This window comes from Botryllus schlosseri, chromosome 3 (genome assembly GCF_051294905.1).
Source record: "Botryllus schlosseri isolate E-star chromosome 3, Bs_hap1, whole genome shotgun sequence".
In the NCBI taxonomy this organism is placed as follows: Eukaryota; Metazoa; Chordata; class Ascidiacea; order Stolidobranchia; family Styelidae; genus Botryllus; species Botryllus schlosseri.
The window spans coordinates 27,914,255-27,931,028 of NC_137238.1; the positions used below are offsets into that span (position 1 = coordinate 27,914,255).

A 16,774-nucleotide genomic window follows, 5' to 3' on the forward strand; every position below is an offset into this window, starting at 1 on the left:
TCAAATCGCCGAAGAATCCATTGTTGTTGCAGCTGTGACGGCTACGACTACTTTATACTCGCCACATTTAATTGGCGAGGATAACATGGATAAATATACCCAAGATGACACAGGATGTAACAAATTATGCATCAAGAGGGCAACATCATGCCAATGTTTGCCATACCTATCTGCTTAGATATCCAAATAGCTACGCAACACAAGCTAAGACCTTTTGATATGTTACCATTCCCCAAACCAGTTTGACAGTTTTTTTGCATCCGTGGTTCGGTGGCTGTACTAAGTCACGGCGTTCCGAGTCACAATAGTTGCTGCTCTGATTATAACGTTTGACGCGACTCAACTCGAGTCATTTTTATTTTAACACGCGTTGAGTGCGAGATCGAGGTCGCGCCTAAGTCCAAATCTCAATTTTCAGTGACGAATCATTAACGGGTCATGTTTTACCATCATAAACAATTAGTGTGACGTAATAGTTCCTATTCCACTGCGTAGTAACTTTTGAAAGTGATGTAATAGGGAAGTTTGATAAGTGGTTTCAGGCTTCTGGAGAAGTTTTAGAGCGAATTTCCAGTTCTCAAATTCAACAAATAGACATTTGGCAGTTGAGGAATACTTCGAACTCCAAAATGCAGTCACGGGCCGCACAAAACGGTCTCGCGGGCCGCGTGTTTGAGACCTCTGCCTTAGCTAAACGATCGTCGCTTCTCCATTATAACTGCAGCACGCACAGTCGCTCTACACAAATTAATAGAAAGCTGAAAGTATTCATTGTATTTCATATTCATGAAAGATCACGAAAGTACAATATGTAAGGTCGCTAGGTACGCGTCGACTTTGTTAGATAAAATTACACTAAAATTGCGAGTAAACTCATGATCGTATGAGAATTGCGTACCGCAAAAGTGCATCTGCAATGGGAGGAACTTCATAAATAAATATAGGCACGAAAAGATAAACGATTGATTAGGTCGTGAACTTCAAACTGGAAAGAGGATACAGGAAACACTTGAGAGAGAGAAAAACTTAAAGTATACAATGACACGGAAACCCAATAACATGCAAATAGCTAAATTCCACGTACCAGATAATCAGCTTTTACGTTAGTCAATGTTTTCGCTAGAAACCCAGATGTCAATAGTGGATTGATAGGAATAAACTCTAACCGTTACCTGGTGAATTTGATATGAAACTCATGCGAGAACTAATTTTATAACCACTATTTGATGATCAAACAGGAAATACCCTTTAATTTTGGTAATATGAAGTCGAATATATCGAAAAACTGTTTATCTTAGACAGTTGCGTGTGAGTTGAAGAAGTCGATAAGGTATAGAACCGCATAGAATTGAGCCGAGTTATTCGATTTGGTTGTGCGCATCTTCGACAATGTTCTCTGAAGCACTGCCCGTCGAATCGCTGATGTATCCCAAGTTATCAGCACCGTGGCAAGGCGCTGCATGATCATTACCTCCGGTATGCGTATCGCGAAAACCGCTAGGCGATGACACAGATTCCTCAGGTTCGCGAGAGTTACTGTGTTCAGATTGTCGTCTTGATGGTTCCACTTCAACGATTTCAATATGGTCTGCTGTCATCGAGATTTGCACAAACTCTCTATTGTCAGTTTGAACGTTTGCGCCGTTATTGTTATTAATATCATTATTGTTACTGTTGGTATCGTAACTTGGAGGTGGTAATTCTGTTTCCATGGACTGGTCGTTTTCTTTTAAGTCTTCGGATATTCTTTTCGACTTTTTATCTGTAAATACGTGACAGAGTATTGTCTCATTCATGCGGGCGTGCGATGTAGAGTAAGGCTAGGTTTATTGCATGGGTGTGCAATAGGGCTGTTCAAAAATAACTTTTTTTCCCGGATTCCATCCATTCACTGATTAAATTGTCAGGTTACCTTAAAAAACGCTGCACACCAAATTTGGTTCGATTCTAACAAGTATAGGACTCCGCAGATCCAATTAAAATTTTTAATTTATTATGGAAAATTGAAAAAAAAATTTTCCAAATTTTTTTTGCCAACCCCATGAAATTGTTGAGCTGTCTTCAAAGACGTTGCAAAACAAATTTGAGTCAATTCCGACCAGTAGAAGCGGAGTTATGTGAGTTTTTCGAGGAGAATCCTCGGATGATCCTTGATCGGTGGATAATCCGCGATTTATCAACGAAAAACTCACATAACTCCGCTTCTACTGGTCGGAATTGACTCAAATTTGTTTTGCAACGTCTTTGAAGACAGCCCAACAATTTCATGGGGTTGGCAAAAAAATTTGGAAAATTTTTTTTTTCAATTTTCCATAATAAATTAAAATTTTTAATTGGATCTGCGGAGTCCTATACTTGTTAGAATCGAACCAAATTTGGTGTTCAGCGTTTTTTTAGGGTAACCTGACAATTTAATCAGTGAATGGCTGGAATCCGGGAAAAAAGGTTATTTTTGAACAGCCCTAGTGTGCAACCATTTCGGCAAGGATCCATATGTTCTTAACGCGGTGACACTCCGAGACGTAGGCTACTTTTGCTTTCTCTTAGTTGCAAAGCCCAGTGAAATACTCGGAATTGTTGACGGGTATAGCGACACCTTTCTACACAATTCGATATAGGCCCACATATAACAGTTGTAAAGGCTTCACGGAAATCAATAATACGCCTCACTCATACCCATTTTCTCCTTATTCTTCGTTACAAACTGTTCGTATGTAGGCAACACGAGGGATCCATTAGAAGTTGCGATGCTAAAATTATCCAAATCCAAGTCATCCGGTACTGTAAAATATTCAATAGCTCTTGACAATGTAAAATCCATTATGCGAGTCGTGAATCCGGGATATCTACTCTCAAGGGTTCGCTATACGTTAAGGGTATTTTTGTCAGTAATATTAAATGATATTATGTTTCCGTATTATGAAATGCGGTGCTATAAAGCGCGTGGCTTCATATTCAGACGCTCAAGTTGGAAGACGGACTTTCAGCATTCCCGTGACCACATAACTGGCCACGGATTATTTTGTGGCCGGATATGAGGGATGTCATGGCCCTCCATGAAAAACCGGCACGGCTGGCTACGAAACTTTCTTGACCTGCCATGGAAAACTCAGACATTCATTGCCAACTGAAATATACCAGCTGAGAATTAATGACCAGCACTGTCCGCGATCAAATCGTTGCCAAACATATGATCGTTGATCATTCTTGTACTTTTATGGGCATACAGTCGATAGCAATAGGTGAGCTCGAGAACGTTTTGGACCGTATATCAGCAAAATACCAAAAAATTGTTATACATTGTAGATGAAAATTCGCTGTGGCCGGCCAGAAAATTTGTGTCCAGTGGGTGGCCACGGGACCGTTAAGATCCCGTCTGCAAGTTGGTTGGAAATTGACGCATAAATATAACTGATGTGAAAACGCGTTAGCTAACATAAATCTGTCGTAGGCTAGTGATATGTAAAGATTTGGGCATTGCAATAGAACTAAGCTCCGGGCCAAAGTATGTGTGAAGTAGACATGTTTCAACTAATTTAGATAATATTCTAGCAAGTTTACAGCTCGCGTTGTGAACCACACTGGGTCGTGGTTAAAAAACGCATCATAAAATTGGTTGTATTGCACCACCGGACACAATATCTAATAATATTCCTACTCAAACGAATTACTAGTACAAACACTTTGTAATTCTGAATCTCAGTTTAATAAGCATAAACGAACATTTCGCCCATTTCCGATAGTCTGTCAATAGAAGCGATAATTTCAGGCAATTTTGAAGTGGTATCGATCGGATATGACAGAAGTAAACGTACTACAGCAAGTATCAGGTGTGGTCATCGCACCAACCCACAGAATACACATACAGTCCAACATTATGAGTGGTTTTAAAGTTACTAATGAAATCCCAATGTCGCTACGAGTACATCAAGTAAACAACAATTGGAAAATTTGTGCTATATGTAGTCCGCGTTGTTCAATATTTAGACGCGACCACTTTGTTAAGAGAAAAGTGCAGTTACTTTGTAATAAATATGATGAATAAAATAATATCACTATCGATGACTTTGGACGTGATAAAGAACACTTTGAGTTGAATACTGACGAAACGGCGTGCCCTCCAGAATTACAGCTATAAAGGGGATGCAAATGAAGCCAGTGGCAATTTCTTCTGCAAAATTCAGCTCGTACACAAATACCAGTCGGAGTGAATAAGCCCTTTATTATGTCATATATATTACGCCTGGGATAAGTTGTATTAGGCTTGTGGAATAGATTGTCATGGAGTTTATATGTTCGCCACTTACCATGCCTTTAATAGCCAAACGTAGGTGGATACTTTGGACGTTACAGCGTGCATCTTACGACTAACATATAATGGCTTATGCCACTAAATATTGATACAATTTCCGATGATATATTCATTTGCCACTATATAGGGGGTATTTGACCCGGTCCTTATAACAATTGCACTCAAAACTACACTCTGCTTTGCAAAACTTACAGTGTAAAGTAGTAAAAATGCGTAACAAACCGAGTATGTATTACTAAGAAAAAGTAGAAGTACCTCGTTTCTAACCCCTTCTGAATTGCGAGCATCAATTTCTGGTTTGGCTATACGTACTGTTTTCACTAACAGCGATGCAGGTACAATTCGATCGTAATAATATCTAGTTAAGCGAAGGGTTACTGCAACTATAGGCCACAACTCACACTCGAATCCCAGATTATCGTATGATGGCGGGAGGTCCGAGAACATCTGTCTGCGCCTTTCCTCGCGCCGATGGCGCCTGTGCGCTCTGCGCATTGCGTTAAGTCGAACCAAAGCTCTCCGGCGCTCTTGCTCGTATAATCTCGCGTATCTGTACCTGGAAATGCGAACAGAAATACAATTATTATGTAGTACAGGGGTTCTCAACTTCCCTTGTATAACGGTCCGCATTTTAACGGCAAAAGACGCTGCGGGCCGCAGAACATTATTACCATGTATTTGTGGGCTACTATGAAATTAAGGATACTGTAGCCTATTTACCAGTCGCATGCGGGCCTTAAACCCTTCCACCAGAGAACCGAACCCTCTGCTTCAAAGCGTGAGCAAGCGAGTATGAAATTACGGTCACTTTTTCGTAACAGACGCCATTGTCACATTGAGTTCACAGTGATATAAGAAAAAGTCTGGCGTTCGGGGTCATTTCTGAGCAAACCGATCAACCCTTCTCTTTTCATTCCATAGCGGGGGGGGGGGGGGTCCTACATCATTAATCACATAAGTTAGCTTTGTCAAGTTGATGTTTTTCCGCTGGTCACCCTACCACGTTTGCCGAGGGGCCAGCATTTTCTCTGCAAATATGTCCGCTCTGATAAAATGCACCCAGATAACTAGCTATGCAATGTCTGTGGAGTCGGTGAATTCGTCCAATGCTAGGCTAAAGTAGTCTACGCGGCAACGTGTTTCAGAACATGCAATAAAAGATCGAATGACATAACTGTTACTCATTTGGTCACGGTTGAATCAGACAAATGTAGCTTCGAAATATGTCAGGTGGTGTTGTCATTGCTGCTAAATTCCGGAAACAGCGGATACCCGCAGAGTTTTATTGAAATCACACCTTCGCTAGCAAATTTCTTGGGTTTTGCTATATTCCCAGCAATTTTGAACGATGTGTCTGCAACGTCGTCGGCAATTTTACAATGCTTCGAAATATGGATTGCTGGGCTTGACATCTAGCTGGCAACGTTTTTCTAAGATCAGGCGATAGGTAGGCTATAATTCCAGACGAAACTGTCGTGGTATAATTTTAAGGTTCAACGCTTCGTTACGACTTACGAAATCTGTTTTTCGACAAATATGGCACATCGGTTTTCCATTTATATCTGAGAAAGCAAATTCATCGTTCCACGCAGAGTTACAAACTCAGTGTACGCCGTTTAATTTACCATTCCTTGTTCTTGTTTCTGTTCAAACCATTCGCGGTGAGTGAAACACGCTCTTTAAAAAATGTACCACCTAGCGGGATTCTCTTGAACCAGAGTCAACCGAATACAGATTCAAAACAATAACAATCTAAACTCGAGCATATATCAAGAAACCAGAACACATCAAAAATGAGTAATCAAACGAAACAGAGACGGTGCGATAAGATAGCTAAGCAGCTAAATCAATATGTAACAATATCGTGTCAGTAATAATTCGGGGTGAGAACCCCTGATGTAGGATATCAATTGATATTACATGGATTTGTTCTAGAAATGTAGAAATTGATGCATGATAGCATCAGCCTCGTTAGCAAGGGTGATCCGTAACAAAGGACGTCTACTTTAACTTTTTCGGAGTACTCAAATAGGTTTTTCACTCACCTCATAACATATTTCACGCAAACAACTTGGACCAGTGTTCAATGATATTCCGATGATGCGAAATAGAAACAAAATCTTTTATTCGATCCCGGTATGGAACACCGTAAAAGTCAACTCAGGGAAAGGCCCGGCTGTTATGTGCTAATATAGATGCCGGATCAGCGCACATCGGCGCATCTATACATACTCGATGTAACTGTAGTTTCCAAACTTTTTCGACTCATTGCCCCCTTTTCAAAATCCACACCGATCATCGCCCCCCAAATATTGGGAACCGAAAAATGGGCATGAAAACAGTAATCAAAGGCGATTTGACTAAATAAAAGCGCAACTTTTCGGCTTGACCTCTAAATTGCACTTTTACAGATAAATTTTCGTGAGTTGACTAAAAAAAGTCATTTCTCCGACTTGACTCCAAGCCGTTTTACCGCGACATCACCCCCTTCGTCTGTTTCCACCCCCTCATCCCCCATCGTTATTTTTGCCCCTAGACCGCCAAATCGCTCCTGGACGGCGATATCACTCACGTTAGGAACCACTGCTCTATACATACTTCGATAACGGAATTACTTCCCTAATCATTCGGTATGAACCTTGAAACCAGACACTTTGTCGAATGACATGATCAAAATGTACCATGCAAAACCGAGTCATCCACCCCAGAAGGGAACACCTCACACCTAGACATAGCCGACTTCGATCATGAAATCGCTACCTCAATCATTAAGTGTTGAAACGGTACAGTTCAGTGTTAAATGATATCATTAAGTTATACCACGCGAAATTTTGTGAGACATCCCGGTATGAAAAAAAAATCGAAATCAAACAGACCAAAATCGGCTTTTGCGCAAAACCACTGACGGGTCGACAGGGACAAATATATCAAAGTCACCAAAGTGCGAGGGACGTCTTTTCCCAATGTGCCCCAGATCATTTCTGAGTATACATACTGATATCTAGGCCTCATTTTGGGTTACAAATAATACTAAAATTAGGATGTCCTCAATTTGTGGCATATCGCAGCCGGAACATTATGCCGTGGCAGCCCTGCGCAGCATGATGGAGCATGGACCGGAGCCGAATTGGATTTCCGGACGGATTTTCTCATTGTTGGCTGGTGTCGCATTAGAGCCAGATCAGTACTTGTTACTAAGAATATGACAGCCTTATACTCTCTTCCACCATCGAATCAATAGTTAAAGTGAAGCGTATATGGAAATAAACCATATGGTAAGTCCAAGTTGGCGTAATTACTTCAGATAAGGGTTGGGTTTGATCTTTGAGTTTTTAATGTACTGTTCGCATTGTTTTAATCAATATTTAATACTGTCCTGTGAGTAGATACTTACTACCGGAGTTGCTAGGGCACTATCACCGTCATTTCTACAATCCGGCCTAAGAGTCAGACCGGAATCGCACCAGAGCTTTAAAAACAGGATCGGAGTAGGACCAGAGAATTTGTCGATCCAGTACGCAGTACTGCGCAGTACTATCGGAACCTAGAGTGACGCGGGACACGCCGGCTAAGAACCCGTCTTAAAAACCATAGTGCACACTGTGCACAGGCTGCTTAAACCAAGAAAACCAAGTCATGACTATGCCTACAACTCACCTATTGATCGCCATGCAGCACGGTGCTAATCCCAACACAATCAACATGATTCCCGCATAAGTCGGGAACTGCTCGCCATTGACCAGAAATATAACTCCCAGCAGAATGAACAGGAATCCGCTGAATATCCCGGTAATCAAATTCCCGACCCAGTGCTTCCGATAAAAGTCGCAACAAGAATAATTCCGCTCGCCCGAATCAGACAATGTTCTAATCTCGCGGTCCAAGGCATCGCTCGTGTCGCTTCTGGTATCGGAGGCTGCCGGCCTGGTAACGGCTAACTCGCCATATTCGACTTCTATGCTCATACTTTCTGTTCGTGGTCGAGGCACGGTACGTGCAGGCCTAGCCGTGTTTGCATTGCAGTTATTGGGCTCAATATTCGAGTCGGAAGCCTCGTTTTGGTTTATTCCTTGGCTTGCGCTTTGTACAGAGTTGTCCCGCGTGGTGTCTAGTACCTGGTTGGTCTCTGTGGTAGAAACGTCATTGGTTTCGCTTGACTGATTATTCGCGCTTGAGTTGTCGTCTTCGGTATTCTGGTTCGCGCGGTTTCCATATTCCACTTGCATGTCTGCGTTAAAGGAAAGCTGGTTATGACATCGCCGTTTTGCTGGCATAACGTGACATATACGACAGGGATAAGGATTTTAACCTAATATCTATAGGCCTTGACCAGTGGTTCCCAACCTTTTTCGACTCATCGCCCCCTTTTGAAGTTCCACACCGATCATGCCCCCCCCCCTCCAAAAATATTGGGAAACTAAAAACAGCACTTCGTCAGCCCCCCAAACATTGGTCTTAGGCACCATAAGGTGATAAACCAAACCCCAGTCCCCCTCAGCCAGTGGGCCTTTTGTCGCTACATACCAGCTATACCCTATTTCATGTAGTTTTTAGTGAGTCACGGTATTTCGACTAAACGCGCGAAGCGCGACAAATTTCTAGAATTCATGTTTGAATCGGTCAATATGGTCGGGAATTGCATATATATTGCCATCAATTTTTGTATCCTCTTTCTGCTGGCGTAATCAGATTTACTGGTAGAGCTGCCTGTGGTGTGCTGGAAAAGTTAGGACCGCTAAATAATAATTAAACATCTTCGGGCAGAATCGTTGTTATATTGACTTCACTACATGATGCTATTTCGTGACCTCTTATATCTGCTATGTCAGAAGATATGGAAATCGTCAAAACGTACCAAACTAAAAGACGCACTTGATTTCAAATTGGTATTTCTGCGCTGGCAAATAATTTTTTTCCTTGCGGGATGGCATTTGCCCTGTATGGTTAAGGTCGTCAGGACGAGAACATTCGACGCCAGCCATTGAGACGCCTATGGACAATTGAACATATATGTATATATATATCGAAGTTTTCAGTCAGCACAATGGCATTCCTTTTCGGCCAAGGCCTTCTCGCTGCTGGTCGTTCTGTCACACTTCTCGGATTCGCATGTTACATGACCTCTAACTTCATATGTCTTGGTGCGTCGTGGCGCAGTAATGGCCGACACCGAAGTCTCCCATTTCCATAAATCATGCGTATTTTTGTTGGATGACGGGTACCCCAAAATCAAGATATATGATATTAATAAATCGCGCCATGCGCGAAAAAATTCGGAAAAAGTTGCATGAATTCCTAAAAGATTTTGGGCCCCCCTCAAGTTCGGGCCCCACCCCCAACAGGGGAGTTTGGGATGCGGTAATTACGGTCCCGACTCCGAAATAGCCGTTTTATAACGCCATCGCCCCCTTCGTTGCTTTCGCCCCCTATCGCCCCCTTCGTCCGTTTTCGCCCCCCTATCGCCCCCTTCGTTATTTTCGCCCCCCTACATCGCCAAAATCGCCGCCTGGGGGGTGATATCGCCCACGTTGGGAACCACTGGCCTTGACGATTAGAGTTACACCGTCGGACTGAACAATGTATAATTGTAAATGGTAAAGGTGGGCTTACAATATTTTGGAAATCTAAAAAGAGAACACTTTTTCAGAAAAGTCAGACTTGCAAAACCGGAGGAGAATTCCCAAAACCGGTGAATTTTTTCCACTTTGTGATCGGTCGACTAAAAAAAAAAAAGGTCATCTTTTCGCTCGGAGCTAAAATCGCCGTTTTTCACTCCGAAATACCCGCCGGAGCGTCACTTCTGTGCTAATTTTCGGCATATCACTCGCAATTTGCTTTAAATCTGACCTGAATTTTCAAAAAAGAGGACAAAAGGGCGTCCTCCGAGGACACTTTCAAAAAAGTCAAAAAAGAGGACAAATCCTCTTAAAAGAGGACGTAGGTAAAGGGCGACAGACCACCTCATCAGCAACATATCATAAAAACACCTGATGTTAGTGTCCACAGATGTTAATTCAGTCTCTGCTCTAATCCATACAAATGTCGCGTAGTGTTCGAACAAAAAATTCAAACATACCGCATTACAAGCATTAGGCATCTACCTACAGCCATCTTTATCTGAGTTTGTAAACACGGCTAATATATATATAATATTTAAAGGCAGTTTCCCTTTCGAAGTCCCTGGCCACAGTACACAATGTGAACGGAGGAATCGTTTTTAAAAAGGACTGGGTACTATATAGGCTACGGAACACCCAAAGAAAATAAATTCGAATGAGACAGTATTCTGACTATCTCAAAGTAGAATTACGTGTGCAGTCGTCAAAACTATAAATGTATCGACCACGTACTTCTCTGAATGCGACCGATCCTTTGGTCGAAATGAGTCCGGATGGTTCGATCCAAATTCACAATCGACATACTCATAGCCATCGGAGTTCGTGTTCGATAAAAATATGCATAAATAGCGTGTTATGGCAAGATTTTCTGAAATTGAATAAAAGGTTTTGCAATTTTAGGTTTAGATGTCTTCTTCAAAAGCAGGACGCCCGAGATGTGAAATCGGATCGCTGGACTCAAAGCAACAGCGCTGACCTTTACACCATGACGCCGCACGACGCAACGCTGAAAACAAGGATCCGTATTGGCTTTTTTGACCATCGAAGACTGCAAATTGATAAGGGGAACTTTCTCAGTTATTGCAAGTAACGCGGATATCGAACATGCTAATGTACATTTATTTCAAACAAACACGCGCTTAAATGGTGAAATGTACACCTGGTTCGAGAATTGGACATATTACATGTGCACGTATTTCTATAATTTTATTGGTGTGAACTTTCTGTTGCTTGAAAGAGCGCTTGATCTAGAATGGAGCGGCTGTTTGACATGGAAATCGATACGTTTTAATATGTGACTCTTGACACAGTACACTTGATACATTGGAGTCATAGCGGGTGCATTACGGATCGCCGCAAGGCCTTTAGATAAGATTGTATATAGGCCGTATCTGAATAGAGGAGTGGTCCAAGTATAAATCAGTTGTTCTTAACTTATACGAAACCGGGTAACACTTACTCTTAACTGTAAGATTACGGGAACCCCAAATTTTCGATGATGCTTTAAAATGTACCCCAATACACACGCGATGCATCTAATACATTACAGGTTAACAGAATGTACTATGCAACAGCCTGGTATAAAATGTAGAATAAAACATTAAGTGTGATTTTCACACAAAATTAAAATATTAAAAATAACATTTGTTGCAAATCAGGACGACTTGTGCGGTTCCCTTTCGACTGCCAGCTCATAAATGCGAGGCTACACCTTGAAAAAGGTCATAATTGTTCGGTCGAAACGCTAAAACGTGATACCTATTGCTTAAATGAAAGCGCAATTAAAAATATGGGGGCGGGAATAGGCATTTTCGAGGGACGTTGTTTCGATTTATAACCCGAACCTCCCCTACGTACGCCTCTACGCACGACGTACCACCGCAACCGTTACATTCGACTGCTGATCGGGCGGTATTCCCTGCAACCAATGATTGCAAAGATCATCGTATCGCCACAAATCATACGTGAGTCTGGCTCAGACAACAATGGCTAAAAGAACCACTGCATGGTAACAGTTACGTTCCCATTACATCATCGTTACTGTTTTTGTTATGTTAGGATGTTTGCTTTTTACATAAATGCAACCACTCGGGAAACAAATCTTTATAGCACGATTACATAATGCCTGTATCACTGTCGCTGAACAATAACCTCGCATCACTCACGAGTTGAATCGCTGACAGTGCGGTTTGAATTACAGTTAATGCTGCTCAACTCAAAGCAAATAACAACTTCCTTACGTATTGGGCGTCAAAAGTATATTAGTAGATCAGAGCCATACACTCTATACAGCATAACTCCACGCCAGTTCAGACCCATGTCGATTTCGCACGTGTGTCTTTCAAGTATTGTGGTAATCGTTACGGAAAGAAAACCAATCCAAATTTGACAGGTAGTGTACCTCAAAACCACCCTATTGTTGCTTTAACACAACAATAGTTCTACCTTGAGTACGATATCGCCAGTCGCTAACATCCCTGTCTGATAATTCATAAGTTACGATTTCACTACCATTCACCCAGGCCCCGATTCACCCATTTTCCAAAAGCCTATGTCTGATTCATGCATAACGAGCGCGGGCAATGCCAAGTTTTTACAATCAGCAACAAGTCCACGATGGGGAAACAGTAATATCTAGCATAGGCGTAAAAATCTCTGCAATGTGTTTTTTTTGCTTGAAATAGTACTTGTGTACTATGTACTATAGTTTTTCTGTCCTGATGGTCAAATCACCTCATACTATTATGCATCATTCGCCACAATTGTACTGCCAATATTGATCATTTACGTACGATAAAGTATTAACCTACATATCGGCTAACTTCAATTTACTCTTGATGCTATAATCTAGGATCACTGACCTATCAACAACTAGCCTACAGTCTAACAGTCAGCTTGTAGGTAAGGAATTAAGTATTAGTCTGTAAAAAGAGCCATACGGTTGCTGCCATTGGGTCACAATGTTTGAACTCTACCTAACAAATAACTGAGTAAATATTTGAGAATAAATATGAAGGCAAGGAAAATGTCCTCCAAGCGAAACATATTGCTTATTAACATTCAATGCTATGCTATAATACAGTGGTTCTCAAAATATTTTCGTGAATCACATTGAAATGGTAGAAATTCACACTCCGCACCAGCGCAAGTGCTATATAGTCTTATCCTTAGTCCCTTTAACATCTACGGATAATTTCGTCGTTATTCTTTGTACATCCGATTCACAAGTACACACAACCTTTCCGATATTACGCAGTATACTATGCTCACTATGCACCAAAATGGCGAAAACTAATGTCAGGAGAAAAATCGATCTCTGTTACATATCTGGTCGATCCAAGATGGAGATTTTTTACAGTTAAATATATTAGCTTCTTGGTAGTACAGAAAGTCATTAAACAATTGATCAGTATACTCATATTGAACTGACCCCGGATATATCGGGCTCACATTCATCAGGGGTAATCGTCAGCAACTAGCAGAGAACGGGAAAGGGCATTGTATATCAACAGTCGTATCCCCAAACATGACGTCAACAAAATAACATGTCGACTAATCAGGGCTAAAACATCGATTAAGCAGCTCAATGTACTATTTTAGCTGGTACACGAACTCATTCTGTGGGTATAAATTTGGTTACCGTGTTTTGATAAAAGTTGAATCCAAAGCACCCAAATGAAAGTGTGAACGGACTCTTCCGAAGACGCGAAATCTATTGTCTCAAAATTCTCCGGAAAAACAGAATTATCCAATAAATGTTTGCCAATGACAGAATTCATGACCTTTGCCTGTTCAGAATCAAGCTTCAGGCGATGAGTGGAGGTCGAGCTTTTCTCCGAGCGTGATGGGGTGAGTTATCAATCTAGAGACATGGTGTTTTATGCTGCCCTGCAAACGTAGTGACGTTCTTCCACGTAGCCTCAATTACAGTGGCCCTTATATTTCTTCTCTTTTGACACAAATTATATTATATTCAATTATTAACTGACCAGCTTGCTCATCTGCGTTTCCAAACACTATCTACCATCAAGTCGCATCAGTATAATGACCACATATGCACTTGCAACTGAATTCCACCAAGGAAAACGTTGACTGTTAACTGTTACGACTGCGCATTTCCTAAGAAAGCTCTGCGGACGAAGAATTACTTTTACGACAAGAATATCATATGTGCTCTCGCGCGATACATAATCGTGTCGTGGGACAAGGTTGTCTGCCAACCGCACAGAAGGTTCACGCCCAGAAACCGATCGATTAACCCCACTATGACATTCACAACGGATACTACTTTTAGCGCTGCTACTTCCAACAGTCATAATAATTTTACAGTAGGTCTACATGTAGCCTACAATACATATGCATATTCACCTGTTAATCATCTCAGATGAACTCTCTCAGAAAATCTTGGAAAACCTAAGTTATGGTTTGATGACTGATAACAACAGAAGCAATACCAGTCCCAATAGAAACCACAAGCTCCCTGTATTGTTACACTTCAACTGAAAGCTTTGTTATCTCTCGACAGCCGGAATGACACGGAGAATGCTTGCTACATGCTATGTGATTCCATAACCCACTTCGCAGAGTTAACAAACGCCTGTAATAACCCGAAACGTTTACATCAAATAATGGCATTGTAGTACCGAACGAGTTATATAGCATTGAAAGCAATCATCCGTATCAGATAAAATTCGCTCTATATGCAATTTTGAGAGTCTCAGCTCAGTACGAGTGGTGATAGGCACATCAAACAATATTCAAGAGGGCTCTGTACCATTATTCTGTGAAGTACACTGTAACAACTCGTGAACTATATTCCCGAGGTTAGACTTGACAGCAGCGTTTAGCAATAGCATAGGCGTCTATAGTAAAAATACGGTTTCAAATATTTCAAAAACTGCGTAGATATATATTTTGGCTGCATTAAAAAGACATGACGAGATAGCGATGTACTGCTATAGCGCTTCACCGTTGTGTCGCTAAAATAATGCTCTACTGTGGTGGAAAGTATCAAAGTATTAGCCTAGTTGATTATACAACAGATGAACGTAGCATCTTCCAATATGGATTGAAGAGTTCGGGAGTAGACTGTCATCTTACATTGTCGCCGTTACCACTGTACACATCGTAGGATGTACTGTATACAGAAGTGGTTCTCAAACTGGTGGCGTGAAAGCATTCGAAGGGAGTGCGAGGCTGCGGTCAAATGAAACATTTTTTCGCGCATTACGCGATTTACCTCCAATTATTGCTCTGTGTATAGTCCTAATTTAGTATTTAAGGGGACTAGCAACCAAAAAACCTAAATTTCGGATGGTTACCCCCATCAGCATGAAATTTTCACAGTTGCTAGATGTCGCTATGCTATAAACAAAAAAACCAAAAATTTTCGTTCCACCATGCAGATTGTGAATTTCTTTGTATTTCAAGGACAGAAAATGCTCCGACACGGGGAATGCAAAATCTCGATATTGTGAAGCCCTTTTTCCGATCTAACGCCTTCTTAAGGAAGTACTAGGACAGTGCTGTGCTATGCTAAAATTTGAAGGATTGCATGCAACCCACCTAGGAGAAATTCCATTTCGAAATTCAAAAATTCAAAAAAATCCCAATTTTTGTCATAAACTTGCAGAAAGTTTACTGCGACGTTCTGTACCTCTTGACATGGTAGACCTATGACTAAAAACTTTTAGCATGGCACACGTCTGAATCTAAGCTTTTCAAAAAACCTTGAGTGACGCATCTACGACAAATATTTCAAACAAATTTTTGGTTTGCCGTGATGCAGCGTAACAAAATTTTACAATTGAGAAAACGACTATCAAACACTTGAAACGTAAAAAGTCGATGAACAAGTGTTGCCGATGTAATGATAAGAATGAGTGTCAGAATGCTAGAATGCCAACTGACAACAATCTAACAAATTTGTACCCGGAGATAATATAGATATATATATTTTATAACTGTCAAAATATATATTTTATAGAGTCATCGGACGAAACATGCGATCTTTTGGTTGGAACTTGAAAAAAAACACCCCCCCCCCCCAATTATTAAAGGAAAATAAAATCGAAATTTTGAAGTTTTTAGTTATTGTTTGGGTGAAAAATTGCCATAAGGTGTCAGCAGAGATACAATGTTAATATTTCTTACCAGAAAAAAAATCAAAAATTTTGATTTTTTTGGGTTGCTAGTCCCCTTAAGGATTTTCTCTTCAACAGTCATAACCTTCGGTGCGATAAATCTATCAGTGGGGATTGCTAGCATTCTGGTTGTGATATGACGATAAGAGGGCGCGAAATGTTTCACTGTCATAAAGCGGCGCGTGTCTCAAAAGATTTGAGAACCACTGGTATACAGGATACAATTCAGATTTTTGTTGGAAAAGAGCTGTGACTAGGTTTGGGCATTTTTGATATGAAAGTGTTTGATTTGGTAAAGCAAACAAATTTAAATTTGCACCGGGTGACAATAGATGATCACACACAAACCTCTCTGGCACGGTCGCACACCTCGCATTCCAGTATTTCGTTATAGTTGCCAATTGCTTCCTAATATCATAGAGTTTCTCATTTGCGATTCGTTAGTCACCAAGAATATGACAGCAACTTAAAGACCAAAGTACTTGACTAGGGTATTTTATGTTGATGGGAATTTACCTCTCAGTGACCGACTAGTAGTCTCACGTAACGACAGCTGTAAACATGAGCTAGATCACGGTTTCGTTGCAGCAACCAAAAGCGCCGAACAACATACTGCATATCATAAGACATAAGCCGAACTGCCACTGGACAAAGATAAGTAGGCCTATCAGACAAATTCAACCTAGAGTATGCAAGTACCA

General features: G+C 41.0%; 1 protein-coding gene across 1 annotated transcript; it reads right to left on the minus strand.

Moving 5' to 3' along the window:
• Nucleotides 1-759: 759 nt before the first annotated feature.
• LOC145436279 (uncharacterized) lies at nt 760-12,216 on the minus strand. Its single transcript, XM_080313641.1, has 5 exons — nt 10,663-12,216; nt 7,970-8,540; nt 4,714-4,868; nt 2,677-2,781; nt 760-1,762 (listed from the first exon to the last, which is right to left on the minus strand). The coding sequence occupies exons 1-5, from the start codon at nt 10,742-10,744 to the stop codon at nt 1,359-1,361; spliced, it is 1,317 nt and encodes a 438-aa protein (XP_080169767.1). The 5' UTR covers nt 10,745-12,216; the 3' UTR covers nt 760-1,358.
• Between the last annotated feature and the right edge of the window lie 4,558 nt (nt 12,217-16,774).